Source organism: Pungitius pungitius, chromosome 1 (genome assembly GCF_949316345.1).
Source record: "Pungitius pungitius chromosome 1, fPunPun2.1, whole genome shotgun sequence".
In the NCBI taxonomy this organism is placed as follows: Eukaryota; Metazoa; Chordata; class Actinopteri; order Perciformes; family Gasterosteidae; genus Pungitius; species Pungitius pungitius.
The window spans coordinates 25,642,018-25,654,339 of record NC_084900.1 but is presented as its reverse complement, the minus strand read 5'-3'; the positions used below and the strand labels follow the sequence as shown (position 1 = coordinate 25,654,339).

The 12,322-nt window shown below is 42.8% G+C and overlaps 1 protein-coding gene across 1 annotated transcript; it reads left to right on the top strand.

The window, feature by feature from the left end:
* The first annotated feature begins 1,908 nt into the window (after nt 1–1,908).
* Nucleotides 1,909–11,793, top strand: si:dkey-72l14.3 (Glyco_hydro_56 domain-containing protein). Its single transcript, XM_062563642.1, has 8 exons — nt 1,909–2,089; nt 2,331–2,533; nt 6,120–6,782; nt 7,767–8,015; nt 8,217–8,363; nt 8,581–8,667; nt 8,850–9,044; nt 10,199–11,793. The coding sequence occupies exons 3-8, from the start codon at nt 6,177–6,179 to the stop codon at nt 10,580–10,582; spliced, it is 1,668 nt and encodes a 555-aa protein (XP_062419626.1). The 5' UTR covers nt 1,909–2,089; nt 2,331–2,533; nt 6,120–6,176; the 3' UTR covers nt 10,583–11,793.
* The last annotated feature ends 529 nt before the right edge of the window (nt 11,794–12,322 follow it).

Below are 12,322 nucleotides of genomic sequence, written 5' to 3'. Positions count from 1 at the left end.
CTTAGTCCTGCTTTCATGAGTGACCAAATTCCACATCAAATGGCGAGCAAGTGGCAGCTAAGCAGCTGCTGTGCAGCCAATATGTGAATTGATTTAAATTGACAAAAAAACGACAAATGAATCCGTACCCGCAGCTGGTCTACACCTCAGCTCCTTATCTACCCTCCTCCAGTTTATCCATTTCCCGCCTCCTTATCTGCTTCCTGTCTCCTTATCTGCTCTCACCGTGTGTCCTATTTCAATCCGTACGCGCCAGCTTTCGAGACCAACATCATCACCATGATCCTCGCGCTGATCAGCTTCAAGGAAACATGGCCTCGTAGCCAAGTGGATGACCTCAGGGTGTTGAAAACGTTTAATCTGACTAGCGTGCGAGTACGTTTGTGTGTGGATGACGGTCCGTGTGGGTTCAACCTTAAGGCATTAGCTGGTAACCTTTGTGTAATCTGTGTGCCACCGTGAAGTGGCTCAGAACACCTCTCTGCACCACACAGGTACAACATTCTGTACCAGCAAGAACACCTGACGACACGTCCAGATGTGGAAATTTGCAGCAGGATGTTCTGGATCTGGGGTTGCTCCACACGGAAACAGATAGAACTGCTAGTAAAAAAGCACTGATGCACAAAACAAATTCTGAAATTAGCAAACGCTGTGTCCATGTGTCCACGTGCTGCTTGGCATGTGGCGTGTGCTTTTATCTGGAATTCCTTTTGGTGCTATGCATGTATTTTAGGGCAGGAAACCTCAGAGAATAATATACAGGGTTGGAGATCAATGAGTGAGATCCGTGAGTATTAACACAGATATTGTGAGAAATGCATAAAAACTTTGAAAATTATGCAAGATCAACACGTACAGGAAATAAGTGAAGGACGCTAATACATGTATATTCAATATTTTAAGCATTTCATTGTCAAATCTACTAGAGATTTGACAAAATAATACATGCAGCACAGAATCAGAAACTGTGACGGAAACAGTGGAGAAGTTCAAAGAAAAGACGGGATATTTATGGAAACAGCGTGAGAGCGCAGGTGTGATTCTTTGACCAGGCTATTAGCCACTGTGTGCCGTGACAGATCTAATGGAAAAAATGACAGGTAACTTAGAAGAGAAAGATGGAATGCGAAAGGTATGGAACCTGAATAAAGGACTGGGATGGAAATATATAAGAGGCAAAATGAACATAGACAAAACCAATGCAGGAAAAGATGAGGTAGCCCGGCATAGAATGTAAGCAGAAATGAGGCTAGATGGAGAATGTAAGTATTTAATTTGTGGCACCAAAGCCAGACATTGTTTGGGATGCATTCTTCTATATTTTGTGTCTCCAACACAAACTCGTTCCATATACAATATCTGTCCTCCATTAACACCGCCCCATACATCATCCGGAGCTATAAGCAGGTGTACAAAAATATGAGACAAACATTCTGCATCATGGAACAGGATTAACGACCAAATGCAAATAATAAAAAAAAGGTCTCCAAAAATGATAATCCTGTGTCCCGGTTTTAAGTGTTATAAGATGATTGAAGTTATAACAATCAGTTTTGGGGACAAAAACATTCCTCTCTTTTTTTCTTTTCCTGTAAAAACGTTCAATTTCATTTCATCGTGTGTATCCATAGTATGGTGTGCTGTATTCTTTGAGATCAAAAGTGGAGGAGAAGAAAAGAGTAAGGAGCAAAAGTGGTTATTTGTTTTTTGTAGCTGCTGAATCCATAAAAGAAAAGTGAAATTTAAAACATCATCATCAGAGTGAAGCGTGGAAGAAAAAAGATTAGGAAGAGAGGGATTTAGGAGCCGGTGGGGGAGGAGGGGGGGGGAGGAAAAGGAGGTAATTTGGTAAACTACTGTGAGGTAGAGGAAGAGGAGACGCGCCATCGGAGGAAGAAAAGGAAGGAAGGGACTGAGGGGGGAGGACAGGTGTGATCCTCCACAGCTCAGGTGTTTGTTTAGAGCGGTGGTGGAGAGCAGGGGATTAGAGGATTACGGACGGTGTCGTTGGTCATGTGAGTTGCCGTGGTCGACACTGACCCTGCTTACCTCTCTCTCAGTAAGGAAGCTTAGCCCGGCCATGAAGGTGAGGTTTCCCCGCCCCCCCCCCCCACAATCACAGAGACACATATCCACCCGTCATTTTATTTCCCGCTCAGACACTCAACTCTGTCTTTACCTCTTTTGTCTTTTTATTTATTTTAACCGCTTTTCTGTCCTCCCCCTCTTCATTTCCCTCCCCTCTTCCCCTCTGGATAATTTCATTTCTCTCGTCTATTTCTGTCTCTTTATCTCCCTCTTTTTCTACCTTTATCTCTGTCCCCCAGATGTCAGGCTTCTTTTTGGTGCATTTTACACATGCACAGCTCATCCATGCCCCCACAAATCCAGCAGGATTCCCTGTTGTTTCTATCTGAAGGAATAGCAAAGGAAATAGAAGAAAGAGGAATAACACTTTGCAGAATCAGAAGCGGTAGCTCACATCATGTCCGGACTGTGAGGAGTAAACACGGCAGCAACCTTGGCCTTGGTAAGTTTGTCTTCACTTTATATGGCGCTAAACATTAGACCATGTAACTCATTTCACTAGTTTATCTGGTCATATTGTAATAATGAGGATGTTAATAAAGCAATAAAGCTGCACAGAACTGGCCTATTGTATATTGTGCAAAGAATAGATTACATAAAGCCAAATTCACCACGTAACACATAACATACACATACATGACAACACAACAGTACTATTCTACTTAATTCATTGAATGCACTCCAGTTGTTTTCCATACTTGAAATGTGTGCAGCATGCATTGAATGAAACTTAGCTTAAGAAAATAAAAAATAATTTTTCACTTTTAAACTATTCACCTAGTTTAAAGGCATGGAGTTGGATTGTTTGATTATACATCATTGGGTTTACTTGCAATACTAAATTCTTTTCTCCATTATTTTTGACATACAATGTTCACAGTTTTAAAAAAATGCTACAAAACTAATAATAGTACCATTACATGTTTAAAATAAAATCTGCGGTCCCAGAAGACCAGGGTGCCATTCAAGAAATACATAAAACTGTATTGTATCACTGATATTGTTGTTCATAAATTGATTCAGCCTGTTGGAATAATATTTGAAGTTCTATAACAACTACCGGGCCTAAGCTGATCCCAGTCGATATGCAGCTTGTTATGGCACTGACGGAACTAGTGCTGGACCGAAATCCTCATCCTTAGACCCCTCTCTGTCGATCGAGGCTGCCACCGTTTGCAATTCCTTCTGGAGTTTTGATGAGCAAACAGAAGCAACTATCATTTTCCTCCACAAATCCAAGCAGTCTAACAAGCATTCACCACCACACTGCTTCAAGAAGACTGCTGCGTCAAATCATTATAATGATGTGATACGGAAGGTAAAATATCTTCATGCTGCGGGTTTCTTTTCGATGATCAAATGCAACTCAAAAGACTGAAACCAACTCCATGTTGACTCACATGGCTGCTCTCGTTTCTGCTGTCTGGGCGTCAGGCTGCAGGGACGCATATATCTTACTAATCTCGCTGATTTCCCGCCTTGATTGGATCCATTCAGCGTTTCATCTCTCTTCATTTAGCAGCATCACAAACAACACAGACAGAGCACATGGGCAAGGGGAACACCAGTGAATACCGGCAGCATTGTTAAAATGTCATCGCGAAAAACTGTAATAAAGTACAATATCGAATCTGATTGGCAACAGGATAAAACAAGAGATTTGTGTACCTTGAACACTAAGATTTTTCATTTAAGAGAAATACATTTTGAAAAAAAATTGAAACATCAGAAAATAAAAAACAATGAAAATTCAGATTTTCATATGTTATTAAGTTGGCAATTATTGATACCGTTCATATTGAGCAATCACCTGATCGTGGGTCTGTTATGTGTGCACAAAGTTTGAATCAGATAGTTCATTTTTTACAGTGAACCTCTAAACTAATGTGTAAAAAATGAGCTGTATCACGTTTATGGTTGAAGGTGTTTCTCTCTGAGCTGCGGAGGTGGTGAGCTCAGGATCAGCCTCAGACAGTAAACACACTCCAGAGGCTTTGTCTGGATACATTAGCCGGACATCCAGCCAAGACTATTCCTTACGATTGTAATAACTGGCAAGATAATCTTAGTTAGGAAATAACCGTCATTAAGCCTCTTCTTAAAGCCAATGAAAAATACATAAAGCATTACTCAATTAACTAAATGAATGTATCGCAGATTTGGGACGTATACAACGATAAATTGATTGATTTAGAATCTCCAGCAGTACACTGTGACTTCCGTGAACTTTAAACTCCTCAGTATTAGTGGCTTATAATGTTGGCGATCCAGCAGCTTATTTAACAGTCCTTTGGAGGTCTGTGTGGACAAGAGCTTAAGGAAGATGCTATATTGGAAAGACGGAGAGGGGGGGGGGGGTCTATTGGATTACTTTAACCTTAACCTTAACCCTTAAAAAAAAGGGTTACATTAAGATTACGATAAAAATTTCAATGTGTCTTTAAATAAACATTCCTGTTCAAGCTGTTAAATGCTGAATGAAATCCCTTTGTGTTCATGCGATAAATGTCGTGGCCGTTGAGGGACGTGTTTTGACTTGAGCCCGATTAGACAAACGACTGTGTGGGCGTCTAAAGACGTCACTCGATTTCCAAATCCTTCATGGGACACCTTAACATTTATTGCTGGTTCACGAAGAGCACGTATACAGTATAATACAGTGGTGTTCGTCATTACCGTACTCAATCCAAAAACAAGTAGACAAGGCAAATGAAAGGAAAAGGAAAAACCTGACCAAATAAGTGGAGAGACCAAACAAGACGATCACTGAATTGTTTGGATTAGGAAAACAATGTTAAATCAAATGCTGTGGCCTTTGCAGTGAATGCCTATGCACTCTCCCTGTGACACGGCATCAACTTTTAACTTCATGGCACACAGAAAATTACAGCAGGGATGTTGCTGTATGTCACAGGTTCTGAACCCAGAAACAATAGGGATCCAGATGGGTTTCATTCGGATTCTGACTGAGTTGTGGTATTTGGCGAGTTGTAAGTGAGAATAAGGCGCAGATGAACATAGTCAGTCAGTTGTTGTTGTTTAGGCTCAATGGTCAACAGAAGCAGCTGTGACACAGTCAAAATTTACATTTAATATCTAATTCAGCATGTGTTTAATGATACCTAACTGTATCCATGGCAACACTACAGCACACTTTCTGTTAACATCCACGGCCCAAGTTCTTAAAGTGATTTTATAAAATATATGTGGATTTCAATAGATACACATACAGCAAGATGAGTTATACACAAGGTCAAGTTTTTAAACCAAATTGTATGGGACAGATTTTGTAGGTTACATCAGCCTCTCTGCTGGTATTTTTGAGGATTTGTTTTGATCACACTGCTCGCAAAGCTGCCACTCAGCCACTTATCATTTAAAGAAGAGTAACATTTAATGCTGCTTTCAGTTCTCATTATCTCACATCTCTTGCTGCCAGTCAAACGAGAGCCTTCAGCGTGAAACAAAATTGTATATTTCCCACAGTTGGCCAAATGTTTTGCTAATCCGGCGCATTATTGACCACCTCCTGTCTGTTAAATGGAAGGGATGTCTCCTATACCTGACACATACAACTTCTACAAACATGTTCTATAAGATATGGAAGTGAAAGATGGAGAGAAGATGGAAAGATATATGTGTAGATTGTTGTAGGTATGATTACAGTAAAGCAATGGCAGGATAAGATAAGAGACAATTACTGAAAATGAAAATGTTTTTTTATATCTGTGCTGATCTGTCGATGTTAGTGTTTTTTTTTACATCGTGACGGTTTTGGGGAAGCTGTGGCTCAGGGGGTTTGAGTAGGTCTTCTCTTAAACGTAATTTTGGCGTAGTGCTTCCCTGCTTTGTTGGTTATGTGAACGGTTCAGTGAACGAGACTCTGAACCTCAAGTTGCCCCCCAGGCCCTTCACAGCAATGCTTAGGATGGGTTAAATGAATGGGTCATGAGTGTGTGTACGTGTCTTCATCGCCTTATTTGACCCTCACCATGCCACCCAACAGACTGAAGCTTTGTGTTTGACAGGAACATGATTGTCTATGGGGGCCTGAAGGGGTGACGGCCGGACAGGTGGCTGCTCCAATGGCTTGGGCCGAGCCACGGTCCCGTCCAGACCCCGAGCTTGAACCAAAACCAGCACCCCGCGGTCTAAAGACCCAAGACACTTTTCCATCAGTGACCCTTCAAGTCCAGCCTCCAGTTTTACTGCCCTTCCTGCTTCTGCTCGCTGCCTTCGCTGACCTGGGCACTGCTGGCCCACCACAGCCAGCGTGGCCGCCTCTCCTGTCTGGACAGCCTTTCATCATCTTCTGGGGCATCCGTGACTCCTCCTGCTCTGGCCGGCCAGATCCCAGATCTTTTGGGATGGAACGGGAGGGCCGCGTGGCCGTCTTTTATGAGGACACGTTGGGGAACTACCCTTATTTCCTAGACAAAGACACACCTGTCAATAGGGGGCTACCACAGCACACCCGGATGCGAGACCACCTCCAGAAGACACAGCAGGACGTGGAGGCGGCCTTACCCGCCCCGAGGTACCTTGGGTTGGGGGTGCTACGCTGGGCCGAGTGGGTCCCCCAGTGGTCAAGAAACCGAGAGAGGCAGACGATCTATCTGGATGAAACCAGAGACCTGATGAAGACTTTCTTTCCTGGCTGGACGCCGGAGGAGGTGGAAAAGTGGTCAAAGGTAAGGAGAGATTATAAAGAGTGAAGAAGATGTGGTAAGTGATAAGAAGATGGATTAGGGGTCATCAGTGGAAGTGGAAAGGAAACTTACAAAGGAGAGTGCAAGATACTGATGTTTCTACTGTAACCAAGGAACAATCTTTGATGTAAATATCCAGTGGGACTGGAACACTAATAATATAAGTATGGTAGCATTTGGTTTTGGTCACTGAACCAAATTGATGTGAGCCCATTTTAAAGAGGGTGGAGAGAGGAAAGAGCGGATAATGGAGCACCGGACCATTGAGTTAGCAAGAGACGGAAGAAGAGTTTCTTGATGTGATGAGCTTCCCTTCGCAGAAATCACTCAGCAAAAGCATCAGGGTAAAAAACACCCAACTCGATTCTTGGAAAACGTTTTAAGAAGGAACAGTTAGGGTGAAGGCTGTAGATTTGAGGTCAAGTTTAAATGAAAGTAGCAGCACTGCATGAGCCAAATCCAGACTAAAAGGTGACCACAGTTGAGCTAATTAACACGGTGTGTGTTTGTTTAATCCGGACGAAAACAAACAGTGGAGTCTTCTGCTCACCGTGACGTTGCCCGGCAACCTGCGGATGCGGATTACACAAACAAGATGAGGAGCACAAATTAGTGAGCTTCAAAGATGCTAATCTATGGGAACTGTCCCCAGCTGTCTCCAGCTTCAAAATGAATCGAAAGCAAGAAGAGTGGTTATCGATCTTCACATCTCACTCTGAGCAAGAAAACAAAAAAGTTTATTTTTCTAAAATGCTAAACGATTCCTTTTAATATCTGCTAAATGATGGCACTATTTAGTGACATAAAAATATTGCACCTCACGGTAAACCTGGTTTAATCACACACCCCTTTTGGTTTGATTTGATCAGTTTCATTTCATATTCACTATTCACAAAAAACACTAAACATTAAGAATACAGACTACAGACTGAAGATAAGACTAAGGATATATTGATCATGTCGCAGGTGGACTTTGAGGCAGCAGCCCAGTCAGTAATGATGGAAACTCTGCGGGAGGTCAAAAGGTTGAGGCCCAAAGCATTATGGGGCGTCTCCCCTTACCCCAGCTGCTACAATGGCGATCCTGCCCTAACCTCGTTGGCCAATTACACCGGCCAGTGCCCCGCTACAGAGATGGCCCTCAACGACGAGCTTCTGTGGCTATGGAAACGATGCTCCGCCCTCTACCCTCTCCTCACGCTGGAGAAGCTACAGGTGGGTAACACTTGTTGTTGGATTAAAATAAATCATATTGTAAAATGTTTCTCCTTGTCCTTGACAAAACCACAGCATTGCAACATCTCTGTGTCCAGTGAAGGAATTTCACTATAAACCAAGAATTGGTTTAATGCAAATGCCAAATAAATAGTATTGCTCTTGTGTGATGTGTACAATCTGTTCCCCCTCTTCTTATAGTGTGGAACCTCTGGAGGCCGGCTTCACCTGTCCAGTGAAATCCGGGAGGCACTTCGAGTATCATCTCTGAGTGGGACTGTGTCTGATCTTCCTGTATTCCCAATCCTCAGGAGTGTTTATGCATCAACAAACACTTTCCTGTCACAGGTGAGGAATCGACCTACACTTGTGTTGAATCGTTCTCCGTTTCTATTGAAAAAGTAAATAATAAGAAAGCTGAAGATGTATTTGCTTCACGCTTGTATCGTCAGTTACCAAAAATGAACCTTATATGACGAGTGGACCGGTGTTTATACTCGATCAAACAAAGAAGACGAGTACAAGTTAAAAAAAGAAGCCTCTTTGTATAATGTCTTGTGAACAGGCAGACCTGGTGAGCACCATCGGGGAGAGTGCTGCCATGGGAACAGCTGGAGTTGTCATCTGGGGGAAGAGTGAGACTAAAACAGAGGTATACAGCGATACATTTACATTAAGTTCATACGCCCACAAATATTTCTGCACATTCTGTATGTTCACTGATTCTTTGGACATCTTAAGGTTTTCAGATGAATTGTTTTTCATGTAACTAACACAAACTTCAGATGGCTTTGTGTCAGCAAACATGTTGTTCTTAATCCCGTGGGCTCCCAGAGAGAGTGTCAAGAGCTGGCAGAGTTTGTCCGCAAGGTCCTGGGACCCTACTCCATCAACGTAACCACGGCAACCCGACTGTGCTCAGCCTCCCTCTGCCAGGGAAAGGGCCGATGCGTCCGTCAAAATCCAGAGAGCTCTGTCTACCTCCACCTACCGCTGCCGTCCGAACCGGTGGCAAAGGTGACAGAAAAGGTGACGGACAAGGCAAGGGATTGTAATTTTAAGTAGATTTAAAGATGTATCAGTACTGGATTTATAAAGCTCCATTCATGTATTGTATTCTAGAAGACATGAATCCTGTTCACAAGCTTGAATCCCCCTCCCACCGCGAGCCAGAAATAGAAGGATCGACTCGTTGTGTCGGTGGTGACCCTAAGGGTCTTATGACGGATGAAGCTTTTTTTCAGTTTCCAGTTAATTAGCTGCACAAAGCTTTAACTGCTGCGGTCTACAGCAAAGCTCCCACTGCATAACTGTCAGAGTGGGAGTCTGGAAGTGATGCTGTGTTTCACACTGCATCACTGAGTTGAGGACAGCGGGTCGGATGCAACAAGGTCCTTCACCAGGGAGAGAGTGTGTCACAAAAACACCTTTGAGAAAGGATAAATGAAATGATGTAATATGTTGTCGGTACACGTGTTGACACTGAGCCTGCCCCCCCGAATGCTCAACTACAACTTTTGCTCCGATGCGCTGCAAAATTGACGTAAATCATGTAAGCAACGTGTCTGCAACGAACAACTAGGCTCGTCTTGAAATGATTGTGTTGTTTGAGAAAATCATGCTGGTTGAAAGGTTTTTAACAAACATGATGGTGAGACATAAGATTCGCCTACAATGTTTTGAAAAGATGAAAGCTCTTTAGCTCTTTGGTGACACTGTGGAGAGTGAATCCACTGAAAGGGTGCAAAAGAGACACAAGTTCTCAACTTATGTTCCTTCTGCGCGGAGTTGGGAACCGAACCACTTATTTTGAGTCACGACTGATAAAGATAACCAAGACAACAGCAGGGAGTCCAGTTGCCTGGAGATCTTTCATCTTTCAGCAGTTAGAAAGCAGAGAGGGAAACAGTAGCTGACTTACAACAAAGGAGGATGTGCTGCAAGATTGCGCGCAGGAACATTGTGTTCCCCGGGGAACATTTGTCACTTTTCAGTTGTCATTAAATAGAAGACACAACTACAATGGCACAACAACGACTATTGCTGCAACGGCAGAAAGTTGGTTATTTCCATCAGAGTGAGCCTTTCTATTAATCTCTTCATTTCCACTCTGAAAACATAAAACCAGAAAATAACCCAACAGCAACGTTTGCTAATGTTGACCTTATTTTTCTCTCCATCAGGAAGAGGCGGAAAAAACCACCGATCAGCCGGAAACAAACACTAAACCAGCCGAACCCGACCCGGCCGAGATGTGGAAGAAGGACTTCCAGTGCCAGTGGTACGAGACAGCAGACGGGGACGTCTCAGACCAGCAGTCCCCCAAAGACGGGGCATCTGCTGGAAGGGCAGTAAAAGAAAATACTGGAGATGTTTTGGGGAACGCAGCAGCTTCTACGACGAAAGGTGCCTCTGCGATTGAGTTGAGAGGAAGCAGCTCGCCTGGAGCCGGAAGCCCGACGCCTTCACAGGAAGTAGCTGCAGACGGCGGGACAGATTCCCAGAGTGTCCCCATAGTAACCGTCCTGCTGCTGCTGGTGGCTGGACTTCTTTGCCTGGAACCTTAAATTGACAAACAAACCATCCTTTACCTGGGAGGTCTGGGCTGTGAGTGAGAGATGAGCCCTGCTGAAGTGCCCTTGAGCAAGACACTGAATCCCTGCTGGCTGCAGGTGTGCTGCTTTGTTAAAGAAATGAATAAAAAGATAAGATTAAAAAAAAAAAAAAAAAAGACACAGGTGTCAAGTTCCAGCTGTGAACTATCACTGAATGTGCCAAGCGACAGTAGAGGTAAAAACACGTGTCACTTTTCTCTGTGTCTACAGGCTGAAATTAACCCTTTAAAGAGATGTGACACATCAAATCCGCCAGGACGTCTACACACTGTCACCATAGTGACTAGGGACATCTCTCTTCCATCCACTTTTAACTGTAGATTACACTTCCGCACCGCTAGTTTTAGAACTTGCACACAGTTGTTTTTTTTTATTGCACATTTTGTTCCTTCCAGTCATTTTTTTAAACGCTGATTATTTCGTCATTTTAAGGTATAAAACACATGAGTATCTCTTCCCATGAAGTAGACCCGTTGGGTTCATTTGAATTAGGGTGGCAGCAGAAATGTCAGAGGCAAATATTTGAATTCCTAAACCGGGTTTTTAATTTAATCCTCTTGGCAGATTTACCTATTTTATTTGTAGAAAAGCAGTTTGAGAGTCACATGTTTATTGTGACAACTTTGGCCTTCCATCCTCCTGGTTTTACGTTGGATCGTTGAGGTTGTCCCTCAGAGGCTGAAGTGCAGCTCCTCATGCTTTGCCTGAGCTCTGGCAGAACCCTGCAAACATGGTCCATACTGAAACATCACAGTAGGAAACGCATAGTAAGAAGCAAGTGTAAATGAATGAAGTGATGGCTAAATTCCATTTCACTGCTGAAGTATCAGAGTCCTGGAGTCAAGGAGCGTTTAGTCTCACCAGCATGGAGCTTATTGTAAGTCAAAGTTGATTATATCTGAATATTTTTAATACACACGCTTCAGTCCTCCCTAAAGCAGTACACTTATAAAAAAAGATGAAAACGTTCTTGCAGCTCATGTGAATTTATTTGTTATTTTTATTCATCCAGGATGTATAAATTGTTCTTTAGTTACAGAAAGAGATCATATCTACACAGGTGCGTCATCTTATTGTACAACAGAAAATGAATAATCCCACATTTACACTATGAACAAGGATATTTTCTTTCATTTCTTCCATCTCAAGGATCCTTGGAAATCTAAGACACCAAAATGTCCACTTTGTGTTGATTTTGCTTGATCTGCGATCTTACAATCACAGACATTTTGGGGTAAGTTTTGGCTAAATGAACGGAAGCAGGATCATTGCAATCTTTCTTTTAAGCTTTTTAGAAATGCAGTTCTTTCACTCGGAGGCTTCCCTTGACAACTAGAGCAAACCTTTGCCAAAACGTTTGAGGAAAGTGACAATGAGGCATGGAGCAGATTGGACCCACAATGCAAGTTGAGCTTTTTGTGAAGCCATTAACGCTGAAGACACAGTAAGAGTTTACAATGCAGAACCAAAGCTAAAATGTGTAACTTTCCTTCCAGTATTGCTTTGATAGAAGTTTTGTAGATGAATATCGAGAAATCTACCAAATGACATCTTTGCTGCCATCAGTAATAGGTCTATGTAAAAGAAATACAATGATGCAACAAGGCACCCACCAGTGCAATGAGACGTACCACAGACTCAAGCGATACTGTGGCTTATCTTTCAGCTTGGATTAAATTAATACATTTTCTC

What these genes read in the sequence shown, in the direction of transcription:
- si:dkey-72l14.3 (XM_062563642.1), top strand. Translation starts at nt 6,177, where the DNA reads ATGGCTTGGGCCGAGCCACGGTCCCGTCCAGACCCCGAGCTTGAACCA. An exon ending in CAAACACTTTCCTGTCACAG is followed by an intron (nt 8,364 to 8,580) that starts GTGAGGAATCGA and finishes TCTTGTGAACAG; the next exon opens with GCAGACCTGGTGAGCACCAT. An exon ending in AGAGTGAGACTAAAACAGAG is followed by an intron (nt 8,668 to 8,849) that starts GTATACAGCGAT and finishes GTGGGCTCCCAG; the next exon opens with AGAGAGTGTCAAGAGCTGGC.